Raw genomic sequence first — 16,003 nt, 5'->3', positions numbered from 1 at the left:
TAGAATAATGTTTGATCAGATATCTGGGTACTGTGGGTCAGCCAAGTTGACACATAAAAGTAGCCATCATGACGTCTAAATCAATCACTGTCAAAAAAAGAGGCTGAAATCACCATGGTGTAGATATAGCCAAGAGTAACCTTCTGGGGCTAGGAAGGTCTCCTTCCCTGAGCACATGACTATGTGGAGGTAAACACCCAAATAAAATTGGTGCTCTGTCTGTAAGGCAGATGGTGGTTATGGGTGGTGCTGGATGAAGATACAGATTTAAGCAAGTAAACAACAAAATCTGTTAAACACCAGGCAGGCTGAATCCCAACGCTTTATGGCCTCCTTTATATGTCTTATAAACCCTATTACAGCCCTTATACTAAGTCATGGGTTTATTGCTTTATTTCCTCTTTAGACTGTGGGTTTATCCTTGTATAAGAACTATGTATCAGTTAGCTCTTTATCAACAGTCCCACACATGTGCTCAGTATCAGGTGGCTACTCCTTAAGTACTATTGAACTGAACAAAGTGGGCTATTCTGACACTAAATCAACCTTGTGTTTGCCATCACTGTAGAAATCATGTATTTTTATCTACTACAAGCTTTGTTAAGGTAACAGATTCACAACTATTATATCAACTGATAATTATTTATGGACACTCTAGTAAAAGCTCATGGACAATAAAACTTGTCCAAATAATCTAGTCATAAGAGATTCTCTTCTCTTTTACACATCGATAATCTGAAAAAAAATCCCAGGGCAAAGTAAAGAACATTCTTAACCTTATATTCAGTAATGATAATGAGAGAAAAAGGGACCATTGGCCTAAGCACCAATTCAGATAAAGTGGGTCATCTGGAGTCTGTGAGATGTTAGAGCCTAAGGTCCAATTACTTAATTCACAAATTCTCATGACTCTTATCTTTTTAAAGACATCTGAAATTCCCAAAAGTTTAGGAATTGAGATTATCAGATACCAGTCTTCTTTACCAAGAAGCCAAAGAATTTTGGGACTGTTAAATCTAGAGAATGATGAAGTTTCCTCTCCAGCGGTCACTGTATGGAGACACTTTGAGCTTACAAATTCAAGGAACATTTACTAAGCACCTTCCATGTTCTAGCATCATGAGAGACCCTCACTTGCATGATTACATTTTTTAATTTACAGTTCTCTTCCTTTCTCAAACAGAGAAGTATCAAATATCCAGTTATGTTGTTATGATAAAATAATGATAGAAATGCCAACAGCATTACAGGTACTGACTCACACGATGCACCAGACACTTTACCTACATTATGCAATTTAATCCTCACAAAACTTTGTGAGGATGATTTGGTCCTTATCTTCATTCTAACAGATGAAGAACCTGGGGGAATGAGAGTTGGTAGGTGACTTGCTGACAGTTCTACCAGAAGGAAGCCATAGAGTCTAGATTCAGCTCCAGGTCTGTCCAACTCCAGAGTTCATGCTCATAACTCCACACCTTACTGGTTCCCATATAGACGGTTTTATACATATTACCTCATTTAAAACTTGAAATAAGGGAAACTTAAATTCTTTTAAATCAACACATAAAGGAAAGATAAAACTTCTTTCCTGTGGTTGTCTTAGAAGCAACAACAAACTCAAAATAGGGACTTAAGTACATGTAAAGGAAAAATGTGTCAACAAAGGGGAAAAAGTCAAAAAACTGTGGAGCAGAAAAGCAAAATTTTCCAGAATGTATCCAGTATTATCCATGAGCATTTCAGTCACTATGGAGAATATTACTAGTTTAGCAAGATTTATAATCTGGCAGAATGCCCTTTGTTGCTCTAATTTAATAATCACGAAGCATAAAAATATTATTATAAATGTAATTTCTGGGATGTCTTGAATATGAGAAGAAGATTCCTCAGAAAAAAATACACAACCTTCTATCGATTGGAAAGGGATGCCCCCAATTGTAAGTGTAAAATGTCATATATCTATATCATGCCATATGAACACATCTGTGTCAATTAAATTATTGTAAGAATATTATTAGAAACTTGATCATATCTGGGTGAATTAATCAAGCCCAGTTTCTATGCCCACTGGGCCAAGACATAAATGTATCATAGTAAATTTATCAAGTTAATAATACCAATTTATGAAACTATTCAGCAGTCAACTGGCTTTTCCCTGGGTCATTCACTCTCTCTCACCATGCCTGCTTTCCTCTTAATGAAAAGCTTCAAAGGTACGTATTTATGTCCCACAATACAAATGAAAAAAGTGATGCTCAGAGGAGTTTAGCAACTTGCTTAGCTCTGCACAGCTGATATAATGAACTATACAGAAGGACAGGAAAAGACGACATAGCATCCAAGAATGAACCAGGTGACCTGGAGGCACCGCTCTTCCCACCTGCCACTAACTACAAAGACCTCAACTGACACTTGACCTCTGTTTTCATTGCCTGATTTGGAACCCCACATTGCCTCCTCTTGAGAGCTTTATCTCTTACCCTCTCACATATAAGCAGTTAAAAATACTTTGAAATATCTCACCTGCCTTCCCTTCCATCCTTCTCTTTAACATTCATGCTCTTTCTCTTTCCTCTTTCCCTACAATCTTGAAGAAGCAGAAGACTGAGGACTATAATTAGGATAAGAGTGGTGGGGGAAGACAACGACACTCTACCTTGTCTCAAAACTAATGTTATGGTATGTTTCTGGCTTTAACCTGTCTTCAGTTCTCTCCTCCCATGCTGAAAACATTCACTTTACCTATGATTTTTTTACCTGGTATTTGGCCCAATCTGCTAAGTCCTGACCGTGAATGCTACTGAAGTGACATCAGAGACGGCGTGCATCCCAGCAAGCCTCATTGCTAGTTTTCAGACTTCCTGTTTCATTAACATTAAAAAATCACTCTTTCTCAACCAAATTTTAGCATACAGAACCTCAACCCCAACTCTTGCATTGCCCTCTCCCTGACACAGCCACCTGTAGATGGAAGGACATTAAGATGTAAGCACAGATGGAAAAACGTAGTCTTGGTTAAATTACCACTCACTTAATAAACTTTCTCTTGATGGAGGATTCATCTAACACATAAGTCAGACTATGATGCCTTTTGCAATACATTCCATGCCATGTAGCAAATGCAAAATTCTGGAAATAATACTACATTTCACTCAAATTATTTTCTTAAAAATAAAGTAATAAATGTGCATTTACCTGGGACAAAGCTTCCCTGGACCACCTCCTTGTATGCCCACCAGCCTTCATGGATTTTTGGTGAGTTCTGTTGAGCTAAAGCAAAAACAAAAGAGAAAACAGACTAAGATGAAAGCAGAGAAGTACTGTGTCCATGTTGTCCAAGAAAGAAGACTGACTATACGTAAAATAATTCTTTTCTACCCATAAGTCATACTACAAACTGTAACAGCAGCCTACCACATCGTTATTTTCAAACTGATTATTAACCTGTAAATATACTGTCATAAAGTTTTATAAAAAACACTCAGGATATTTCTACTGATGAGAAATAGTAAGTATGTATTTAAGCCTATTTGAATTGCCCTGTCACTTATCTCTACCTCTATCTCACCTCTTTTCTTTACCTCTCCCTACACACATATACACACACACATCCATATAAGGAATACCTATCAGTCTGACTGAAGCATCAATTCAAGAAACATCATTTAAAAGGAAGAAGGAAAAAGAAGCCCCTGGATAGTTGAGTACTGCAACTGACAAAAGTATCACTGAAAGCCTCTGTTCCATGAAGAGAGTTGCAAAACTTTTTGTTCTCTCTTCATCTCCAATCATTGTTTCTTCAACTACCCCATCCACTCAGATGTGGAATTATTTAAGATTTTAGCAGGCAGCAAGATAATTAGACCGTCTGAATCAAGTCTATTATAATGATGGAACTGTAGAGTTTTCATTAGCTTTCTTTAACATGCATTGTGAATGATCCAGATTCACCCTGCAAAAATCAGTCAGCATAAGCAGGGCCCACTTGATGCCCATCAATTACAAAATATAGGCTAGAACTGAATACAGGCTAGAATTGAAGAAAATAAAGACATTTTACATAATATGTTTTCAAATTTCCAGTCTGGCTACCTACTGCTTGGCAATTTGGAAAGACAGGGCAGCACATTTAAAAGGCACCTCATTTAAAGTTCTGCTATACTACTACAGTAGTTTATCTGAGCTAGAGCACCAAGATAAGTACTGCATTTCCATTTTAACGTCTCCCAGCCAGATTGTCAATAATCATCTTGTTGTTGTTTACATCTGATTTCCCGTGGGTGGAGAGCTAAGAATTTCTCAGAACAAACGGGTGAACAGAAAGCAGCCTTATTTTCCACTGTGTTCTCTGCTTCTCTTTGTCTGTGGATTTGGATTTCCTTACTTGATGTGCAACCAGCCCCTGGGAAAAATCCAGCTGTCTAATAAAAAAAATTGTGTTGACAATAAATGCTGTCATCACTGTCAGATGATGAAATACACATAGCAAAGGCCCTTCTTTTGATAGTAAGGAAAAACTATTTCAATTTTATACTCCTTTTTGTTGTTGTGGCAGTTCCAACCACAGAAGATGGGTATAACCTAGAATCACCTTACACACTGGGCCAGACCCAAGCAAGCTGACATCAAAATTTGCATTGGGAAATAAATAAAGAAAAAAAAATGGTGATGGAGCAGCGTATATTACTTTCACTCAAAAGACTTAGAATGAGATCATGGTTAAAAGGCTCAAAGGTAGTTGGAGCTGAAAATCAACAGAAGGAAAGTTACTAACATTGCTGATTCCAAGAATCTCTGCAATTTGGATTTGCCACAAATTCTGATGTCATAATCTTCACAAAATTTCTGTTCACCTGCTTTTCCCAAGGAGACCATGTTTATTGCTCTCTCCACACCTTTGTTCTACTCTTTTTTTTTTTCTGGAATTCCATCTTTATCTACTTATTGACTAGTCTTACTCAATCCTCAAAGCCTTACAAGTTCTCACTCCTTTCAGTAAATTTCTCCTATCATTCTACCTCCACTGTAGCCCCTCCTCTCCCTAAATTTCAGGACTTTACTGTCCACTGATTATTTGTCACTTGAAACATTTATTGAGGTCCTGTGATTGTCAGGTAGTGTTCTAAGAATCAAGAATACAAAGTTGCTATTTTCCAAAAACTTACATTCTACTGGAAGGAGACACACAAAAGCAAAAAAAACCTGAATTAAACTATAAGAAGAATAAAATCTGAGAAAACAAGGCAAAAGAGTCATATATCACAATGTTCATTGCAGCACTATTTACAATAGCCAGGAAATGGAAGCAACCTAAGTGTCCATTGACAAAAGAATGGATAAAGAATAAGAGGCACATATATACAATGGAATATTACTCACCATAAAAAGAAATGAAATTGAGTTACTTGTAGTGAGGTGGAGGGACCTAGAATCTGTCATACAGAGTGAAGTAAGTCAGAAAGAGAAAAACAAATCTGTATGCTAACACATATGTATGGAATCTTTAAAAAAAAAACTGTTTCAAAAGAACCTAGGGGCAGGACAGGAATAAAGACACAGACATAGAGAATGGACTTGAGGACACAGGGATGGAGAATAGCAAGCTGGGACGAAGTGACATTGATATATATACATCACCAAATGTAAAATAGATAGCTAGTGGGAAGCAGCTGCATAGTACACGGAGACCAGCTCGGTGCTTTGTGACCACCTAGAGTGGTGAGATATGGAGGGTGAGAGGGAGACACAAGAGGGAGATGATATGGGGAAATACGTACACTATAGCTGATCCACTTTGTTATACAGCAGAAACTAACACAACAATGTAAAGCAATTATATTCCAATAAAGATGTTTTTTAAAAAATGGATTAAAGACCTATTAAAGACCTAAATGTAAGACTGGACATTATAAAACTCTTCGAGGAAAACATAGGAAGAACACCCTTTGACATAAATCACAGCAAGATCTTTTATGATCCACCTCCTAGAGTAATGGAAATAAAAACAAAAATAAACAAATGGGACCTAATGAAACTTAAAAGCTTTTGCACAGCAAAGGAAACTATAAACAAAATGAAAATACAACCCTCAGATGAGAAAAAATATTTGCAAATGAATCAATGGACAAAGGATTAATCTCCAAAATGTATAAACAGCTCATGCAGTTCAATATTAATAAAACAAACAACCCAATCCAAAAATGGGGAGAAGACCTAAATAGACATTTCTCCAAAGAAGACATACAGATGGCCAAAAGACACTTGAAAAGCTGCTCAACGTCACTAATTATTAGAGAAATGCAATTCAAAACTACAATGAGGTATCACCTCACACCGGTTAGAATGGGCATCATCAGAAAATCTACAAACAACAAATCCTGGAGAGGGTGTGGAGAAAAGGGAACCCTCTTACACTGTTGGTGGGAATGTAAATTGATACAGCCACTATGGAGAACAGTATGAATGTTTCTTACAAAACTAAAAATAGAATTACCATATGACCCAGAAATCTCACTACTGGGCATATACCCAAGAAAACCATAATTCAAAAAGACACATGCACCCCAATGTTTATTGCAGCACTATTTACAATAGGAAGGTCATGGAAGCGACCTAAATGCCCATCGACAGATCAATGGATAAAGAAGATGTGCTACATATATACATTGGAATACTACTCAGACATAAAAAGGAATGAAACTGGGTCATTTGTAGAGATATGGATGGACCTAGAGACTGTCATACAGAGTGAAGTAAGTCAGAAAGAGAAAAACAAATATTGTATATGAACGATTTGCAAGGTAGAAGTAGAAACACAGATGTAGAGAACAAATGTATGGACACCAAGGGGGGAAAGTGGTGGTGGTGGTGGTGGTGGTGGTGGTGGTGGGATGAATTGGGAGATTGGGATTGACATATATACACCAACATGTATAAAATAAATAACTAATAAGAACCTGCAAATTAATTAAATTAAAAAAAAACACAAAGTAGTAGGTTGTTTAGGCTTTGTATTCCTGGAATTGATCTAATCATTTAGATAATAGCAATGACTAAATCATAATAATAACAATAATAAAAAATATTAGATAGAGAAACATACTTTGCAGTATAATTAAATAAGTTGAGGTAATAGAGAATGACTTGAAAGACACATTAGATTGTGTAACAGTGATGACTTTTCAGATTTTTGACACTCAATCTGAAATTTAAATGACAAAGAAGATCTGACCTCAAGAAAATCAGCAGCTGTAGTATTTCAGGTGGATTAAAATATCCTAAGAAGCCAGGCAGGAGTGGCTTTTCCCAGAAACATAAATGTGGCCATTATGGGTGAACCATAGTGGATGTATGAGGAGAAAGGGTCAAGATGAGGCCTGATGATTTAGGTAGTAGTACAGAAGAATGATGATGTTGGCTTCAACTAGCATAGTGTTGGTGAAAATAGAAGTAGATGGACCCTATATATATATATTTATACATATTGCATAAAATATACACATATTTTATTTCTCTGTATATTTCAGGAGATGAGTGAATAGTACTAGCTGATGAGTTGAATGAAGGAAGTTAAAGAACATAAATCAAGGATAACTTCCACCTTTTTTGTCCTGAGTGACTAGATGTTGACAGATATTGAGATAACAAGAGATACTAGGGGAAGAGTAGCTTTGAAATGTGGAGTAAAGATCTCCATTTGATAAGGCTAGTGAGCAATTATGGGGAGTTGTTAAGTAGGCAGTTGGATATAAAAGGAGTTCTGAGGAGAGGTTGAGAGGAGATATACATTTATGACTCTTTGACATATAAATGATATTTAAAACCATGAGTTTAGAAGAGGTCACCAAAAAGAAAGTGAAAATATGTAGAGGGACAAAAGGGACACAGAATTGAGCTCTGGAATATTCAATATTTAGAGGTTAAACAAAGGAGGGAAATCCAAAATGAGATTAAGAGGGAGAGGCCACTAAAGTAGGACAAAACAAAGAAACAGGAGAGAAAATAGTGGTCTTGTGCCATTCCTTTATTTTACACACTCTCTCTCTCTCTCTATTTTAGAAGTTTTAGATTTATAGAAATGTTACAAAGATAGTACAGAGTTCCCATATATATCCCATACCTATCTCCTTTATTACTAACTTGCTTCATTACTACATTTGCCAAAATTAATGATCCAGTGTTGACACATTATTATTAGCTAAAGTCCACGCTTTATTCAGATTTCCTATGTTTTTAACCTACTGTCCTTTTGCTGTTCCAGGATGCCATCCAGGATCCCACATTACATTTAGTTATCATGTCTCAGTCTTCTCATGGCTACAACAATTTCTTCATATATTTTAAATTTGTAATTTCCCCATAGCCCTATCTCTCTAACTAAACTAAAACTATCTCAAGGGTAAATGGTGTGCCTTGTCTACTACAATGCAGCTCATATAATAGGTGTATTGGGCACAGTATTTAATGAATATTTGCTTAATAAATCTAGGAATGGAGAAAGACATGTAAAGCACCATTTAGCAATGCTATTCACAGGTTTTACAGGAATACCCAACTTAAGACTCCTCTCCACTTTTTCCCTAAAATAAGTTTCATGATAAGTAGTTCCTAGACTTTAAGAACCATGTAACTAAAATAATAACAATAGTAGAACACAAAAGAAAGGGGATATAAAGATCAGCTCTAATCTCTGTAACTGTAATAGTGTACCTATAATTTTGTTTTCTGCTTCTTTCACCAAATATTATGTCATGGGTTGTTTTCTCCATTCTTTTTTTTTTTTTTTTTTTTTTTTGGTACACAGGCCTCTCACTGTTGTGACCTCTCCCATTGCGGAGCACAGGCTCTGGACGCGCAGGCTCAGCGGCCATGGCTCACAGGCCCCAGCCGCTCCGCGGCATGTGGGATCTTCCCTGACCAGGGCACGAACCCGTGTCCCCTGCATCGGCAGGCGGACTCTCAACCACTGCGCCACCAGGGAGGCCCTGTTTTCTCCATTCTTATATTTAACGTGCATATAATGGTCCTTTTAGTAAATTTGCCATAATTTCCCCATTATTCCCTGCCTATTGGCCATTTGGTTGTTTGAATACTGCAATTAACTTTTTCAATTCCAGAGCATACCCTGCTCTCCCTCTTTCAGAATCTTTCTTTAGCATGTATACCAAAATCAGGGTCGAAGAACAAGGCATAAATGTATTTAACTTACTTCATACAAAATGTATAGCAGTTTGCATTGCCATAGTAATGTGTTTATTTTTTAAAGGAAAATATTTGGGTAACAGACAAATAATGATAAAATAATGCTAATCCATTTAAAAATAATTTTGACTTCTGACAAATAGGCAATTAATCAAGAAGCATTGTAGTTCTGTCTAATGAATGATTCTCTTCTGACACAAATTCATGAGATGAATGTTTCAAAGTGAGGACACATTTTGTATTTCACTTTTTTACTATTATTTATCATCTTAGAATCAGGTATAGATGCATTTTCCATAAATATTATAGATCAATTTGGTAGTAAAGTCTATTCATGTTTTAAAAGATGCATGAAATTTCAGACCCCAAAAGTTTAAGTCCATGTCCAGATTCGCTTGGCCTCCCATAAGTCATAGCAATAAGGAAAATGTATGTGTTATATTCAGAATACTAAAATGGTATTAACATAATAAATCAACTTTTAAACCACAGTTGATAAACAATTGATAATTTCTAAAATCAATGAGTTAGTCAATTGTGGGATTAATCTCACTTCACACATAACTTGCAATCACAACTAATAGCTTTGAATGAGACTAAAATCTCATATCTCTCTTAAGCTTGAACTCAGCAAGGCTAAGTCAAATGAAATGAAAGGAAACAAGCAGAATTACTGGTGTCTTTTTTTTTTTTACATCTTTATTGGAGTATAATTGCTTTACAATGTTGTGTTAGTTTCTGCTTCATAACAAAGTGAATCAGTTACACATATACATATGTTCCCATATCTCTTCCCTCTTGCATCTCCCTCCCTCACACCCTCCCTATCCCACCCCTCCAGGCGGTCACAAAGCACCGAGCTGATCTCCCTGTGCTATGCAGCTGCTTCCCACTAGCTATCTACCTTACATTTGGTAGTGTATATATGTCCATGCCTCTCTCTCACTTTGTCACAGCTTACCCTTCCCCCTCCCCATATCCTCAAGTCCATTCTCTAGTAGGTCTGTGTCTTTATTCCTGTCTTACCCATAGGTTCCTCATGACATTTTTTTTTCTTAACTTCCATATATATGTGTTAGCATATGGTATTTGTCTTTGTCTTTCTGACCTACTTCACTCTATATGACAGACTCTAGGTCTATCCACCTCATTACAAATAGCTCAATTTTGTTTCTTTTTATGGCTGAGTAATATTCCATTGTATATATGTGCCACATCTTCTTTATCCATTCATCCAATGATGGACACTTAGGTTGTTTCCATCTCTGGGCTATTGTAAATAGAGCTGCAATGAACATTTTGGTACATGACTCTTTTTGAATTATGGTTTTCTCAGGGTATATGCCCAGTAGTGGGATTGCTGGGTCGTATGGTAGTTCTATTTCTAGTTTTTTAAGGAACCTCCATACTGTTCTCCATAGTGGCTGAACCAATTCACATTCCCACCAGCAGTACAAGAGTGTTCCCTTTTCTCCACACCCTCTCCAGCATTTATTTTTTCTAGATTTTTTGATGATGGCCATTCTGACTGGTGTGAGATGATATCTCATTGTAGTTTTGATTTGCATTTCTCTAATGATTAATGATGTTGAGCATTCTTTCATGTGTTTGTTGGCAGTCTGTATATCTTCTTTGGAGAAATGTCTATTTAGGACTTCTGCCCATTTTTGGATTGGGTTGTTTGTTTTTTTGTTATTGAGCTGCATGAGCTGCTTGTAAATTTTGGAAATTAATCCTTTGTCAGTTGCTTCATTTGCAAATATTTTCTCCCATTCTGAGGGTTGTCTTTTGGTCTTGTTTATGGTTTCCTTTGCTGTGCAAAACTTTGAAGTTTCATTAGGTCCCATTTGTTTATTTTTGTTTTTATTTCCATTTCTCTAGGAGGTGGGTCAAAAAGGATCTTGCTGTGATTGATGTCATAGAGTGTTCTGCCTATGTTTTCCTCTAAGAGTTTGATAGCATCTGGCCTTACATTTAGGTCTTTAATCCATTTTGAGCTTATTTTTGTGTATGGTCTTAGAGAGTGATCTAATCTCATACTTTTACATGTACCTGTCCAGTTTTCCCAGCACCACTTATTGAAGAGGCTGTCCTTTCTCCACTGTACATTCCTCCCTCCTTTATCAAAGATAAGGTGACCATATGTGTGTGGGTTTACCTCTGGGCTTTCTATCCTGTTCCATTGATCTATCTTTCTGTTTTAGTGCCAGTACCATACTGTCTTGATTACTGTAGCTTTGTACTATAGTCTGAAGTCAGGGAGCCTGATTCCTCCAGCTCTGTTTTTCGTTCTCAAGATTGCTTTGGCTATTCGGGGTATTTTGTGTTTTCATACAAATTGTGAATTTTTTTGTTCTATTCGTGTCTTTTGAGAGGCAGTGTGAAATAATGGAAAGTACACAGCAACCTGTAACTAAATCCTAAATTTATGACTGAATTTTGTGTCACTTTGAGCAAACAATTTCATCTTTTAAATGCTCAACCCACCCCCCTCCCAAAAAAAAACACCTCAGTGTCCTTACCTGAAAATTGGTAATAATTATGTTGAAGGGCTGTCAGAAGGACAGTCAATATGAGACAATACTTTGTGCTTGATATATAACATCTATTACTTTAATTATTTGATGTTAGTCGTGGTGGTATGGGGCGGGGGGGAGGGGCAATGCAACCAAATGCCAGAAGGGGAATGTGGCAGAAGCCGAAAAGTAGAAAATTGCTCAGAAAAAGAAACCAGGAATTATGGTATAATTTTACTTGAATCTGGTTGAAATTAAAAAAAAAAAAAATGATGGCCTGAAGAAACATGATCTGCACACTCTATCCTCCAGATCCTGAGCCAACTCATGGAAGGAAAAAAGATAGCCCTGCCTGACCAAGGGAGAGTTCAAAAGCCCCTGATGACATTCATGACATTTTCAAGTCAAAGTATAGTCACCAAGGAACCTGTGAAAACAGAACTGATTCAGGGAACTCATGCAGGTAACCTGTGCTATTTGCTGGGACAAAGCCTAATGCCCAATGGGGCTGCAGGGAAAGCAGACAAAATGACCCATTGGAATCAGCATGGTGGGAAATAAGACCATACGCAACTCTTAGGAAAAAACCAGGTGGTTTTATTAATTTATTTTTTTCTTCATATACCATCAGCTCAACATCTTTTTCTCCTTTCAAATTCTGATCTACTCAGTATTTGCTTATCATGCACTATATGACAGGTGCTGTCACATACTTTATAAGTGGTAGAGCCAGTGAATTATGAGGATATCTGAGTTGTGTAGATGACCCAAACTAGAGTTCCATTATTTAAGTAACAAAGACAAAAGAAAAGTTTGAAACTTGAATTATCTGGACAGTTGTAGCTGGAAAGATTTGCTCATTCTACCTATCTCAGCTACTATTTCAGTAAAGATAATTCAAAAATTTATATTCCTCACCTGGATATTTCATTCTAGTTCTATCCAACCTTTCTAGCAGCCCCCTAGATAAGGTATCGCTCCATGATCATAACAATTCTCTTTTGCCCCTGTGACAAAGACAGTGCTAATAATTCATTTTCCTCTTCTTCCTTAACAAGAGAAGCCTTGGTTTTTAGTAAGGCACATTGACTTCTCAGAATAAAGACTACATTTTCCTACCTCTCTTGTAGCTAGGTGTGGACATGTGATTTAAGTTCTGGCCAATGAGATGCTAGCATGTAGCACATCCAAGAAATGTTACAGGGAAATGCTATGCCTCTTCTCATCTCTTCCAGGATGCTAGAATGTGGACATGATAGCAAGAGCTCAAGTAGTCATCCTGAACTATGAAGCAAAAGCCTCATTTCTAATAACAAGATAGATGGAACTGGAATGCCTACATTTAGAAGAGAGAAATAAACCTTCTTTGGTATTTTCTGTTACTCACTACTGACAGTAATCCATATACTGATACACACTCACCTCCAATACCCAAGGAATTAAGACATTGATCCTACTTCTGCTGTAGCTCTAATCTATTTTTTACTATACATTTATATACTACCTAGACAGTGGTCCTCAATAATTACTTAAATGAGTAATTACAGCTGCCTAATAACAGTACATCTTATCTCCATGTTCCCTGATGCTACCCCACTATTAAGACCCCTTTCCCTAAAACAATGCTTTTCTCATGTCTTTCATTGCCCCTTTAAAATTCTTTGATGATTTGCAACTATTTACAAAACAATATCCACACTCATTGATCATAATTCAAGGATCACAATGATAACCCTGCAATGACTCCCTTTTGGTTACACAGTGATGGGCAAGTGATGTTTTCCATGCTCTGTCGGGTGTGGTTAACTTATGTTTTCAAAACTCACTCTAGGGGCTTCCCTAGTGGCACAGTGGTTGAGAGTCCGCCTGCCAATGCAGAGGACACGGGTTCGTGCCCCAGTTCGGGAAGGTCCCATATGCTGCAGAGCCTGCGCGTCCGGAGCCTGTGCTCTGCAGCGCGAGAGGCCACAGCAGTGAGGGGCCCATGTACCGCAAAAAAAAGAAAAAAAAATCTCACTCTAGTCTCCTTTGAGATTCATTTCTCTGTGCTCTCAAAGAAGGTATTATATACTTCTGCTTTGTTGTATTGGGTTGGCCAAAAATTTCATTCGGGTTTTTCTGTAATCTTACACATTTTACAGAAAACTCCGAACAAACTTTTTGGCCAGCTCAATATACACTATTTTCTTAAATTATCTCTTCATGGCTTTATAATTCTGACAGAACAGGTGTCCAGTAAATATTTCTAAACTGAAGTAAATTTAAATACTTTTTTTCATTGATTGACCCTACATCCTATTTGGACTAAACTGTCTTCTCTTGTTTATGTGTCATTTGCTCATGCTACTTATTTTTCCTGTAACATCATTTTCATCACTGAATATCCAAAGTAATTCAATTCTTCAAGTATCAGCTCAAAGGCCACTTTCTCCTTGAAAACGTCCATGTTCCTTCTAGCTGGAAGAAAGCTTTTTCATCTCTGAAGTTTCTTACCAATTTATGTATAACGTTTCCTTTCAATCCAATTCAACATGATTCAATTCAATTCAATCCAATCCAAAAATAATATTTAGAGTATACTCACGATATTTTACTACCTATTCTAGGTTACTATTTTGGAAAGGCTCACAGTTCAATGAGAAAGAAAGAGGATACATTTCACAAATTTGAGGCTAATGTTTATGCAATATATTAGTTAAGATAATGCAAGTGATGATAATGCTAGTTTACCTGCTGCAAAAAGTAAACTCTAATATCTCAATGGTGTAGCACAAGTTTATTTCTCACATATGTAAAATCCCAAAGTGGTTTTCCTGATTGTTGCACAGCTCTCCAATTCAGGGCCCAGGTCTTCTGCCTTGTGGCTCTGCTTTCTGCAACATATGAATTCAAACCACCATGATGCGTACATCAGGCCAGAAGGGAAAAGTTGTTTTCATGGCATAAACCTAGAAAGTATACTCATTACTTCTTCCCACATTTCATTGACTAGAATTTAGTTTCCTGAATATACTTCAATGTAAAGGAAACTAGGGAAATGCTGTCCAGCTGTGAACTACACAGTAGTGTTTGACTGGGTAGAATGAAGGTAAGTCTTATAGAAACCTCCATAACCCACAGTGATGAAACAGAACAGGACCCTGTGGGATCCTCACAGGTACAAATTCTTTCTGTGTTCACCACTTCTTATTTGTTGGAAATAGACTTCATTCAGCCTCCTTGACCTTCCCTGATTTCCAAAGGGCAGATTCAACAGTTGCTTAACAGGGAAGGGAGGGAATGCAGAAACAAAGGTGCAGTCAAGAAACAATAGTGCAGCTCTGGGACAGGGTCCTGGTTCCTCCTTAAGGAATATACATAACAATACCTTTTAGTTCTTCTGTAGGAAATAAGGCCCCCAGCGAGGTGGAGGAAGATAACTTCAGGCTGAGCACAAGATTGCTGGAGCACTGCCCTCGTACCTCACCATAAGTCAATCAGAAGAAAGTCTGCACACAGTGGAGGATAACAAAGACTCTGACCCCCTCCCCAAATGATTCTTCCTTTAAAAACTTTCATCATCGAGCAGAATTTTAGGAATTGGTTTTTGGACATGAGTCTGCCTTCCCAGGTTGCCAGTCTCCTGAATAAAGCAAGCTTTCCTTTCTAACCAACACGTGTCTCTTGAGTATTGGCTTTACAGTGGTGAACACCCAAACTTGAGTTCAGTAACAGTGATACTGAAGAAAGTCTGAAAATTTCCCATTCCTCTAAGATGGACCAAATATGTCTTGGATAATATGAAGCTAGGGTGACTATAACTTCTGACTTGCCAAGGATATTCCTAGTTAACCTTTCTCAATATAAACAGTGCTCTCTTCAGCTCTCAAAAATGTCCTAGTTTAGATGACAAATTATATGGTCATTTTTACACATAGCAGTCTTTGCCACATATTGCTTTAACCATTTTGAAGACTCTGACTGTAAAGCCACTTATATTCATATCAGATCAGCCACATACTGATGAAAATTTCATGATGTATGTGTGTTGTCTAACCTAAATCAAGATTTCCACCCTGGCAAGAGACTTTTTATGGTCTCTTTGTTACCTGGTGCGCGAGGAGAGGGGATTAAGAACACTGCTTAAAGGAGCTCCAAAGACGGGCATGAGCCAGGGGTAACAGCGCAGACCGCAGAGACGGGCATGAGGCGCTAAGGCTGCTGCCGCCACCAACAAGAAGGATGTGTGTGAACACGTCACTATCCACACCTCCCCTCCTGGGAGCCTGTGCAGCCCACCACTT

At 37.4% G+C, this 16,003-nt stretch overlaps 1 protein-coding gene across 7 annotated transcripts in view; it reads right to left on the bottom strand.

Moving 5' to 3' along the window:
* Positions 1-16,003, bottom strand: part of CA10 (carbonic anhydrase 10) — a 638,759-nt gene that overhangs the window by 507,328 nt on the left and 115,428 nt on the right. For all 7 annotated transcript variants that reach the window (XM_060289949.1, XM_060289948.1, XM_060289954.1 and 4 more), the window contains one exon: positions 3,199-3,273. In XM_060289949.1, the coding sequence (XP_060145932.1) occupies positions 3,199-3,273 (75 nt within the window). The remainder of the gene's footprint in view (positions 1-3,198; positions 3,274-16,003) is intronic.

This window comes from Globicephala melas, chromosome 20, assembly GCF_963455315.2.
Source record: "Globicephala melas chromosome 20, mGloMel1.2, whole genome shotgun sequence".
NCBI lineage: Eukaryota > Metazoa > Chordata > Mammalia > Artiodactyla > Delphinidae > Globicephala > Globicephala melas.
Note: the sequence above shows the minus strand (reverse complement) of the source record. Positions and strands in the feature narration are given on the sequence as shown.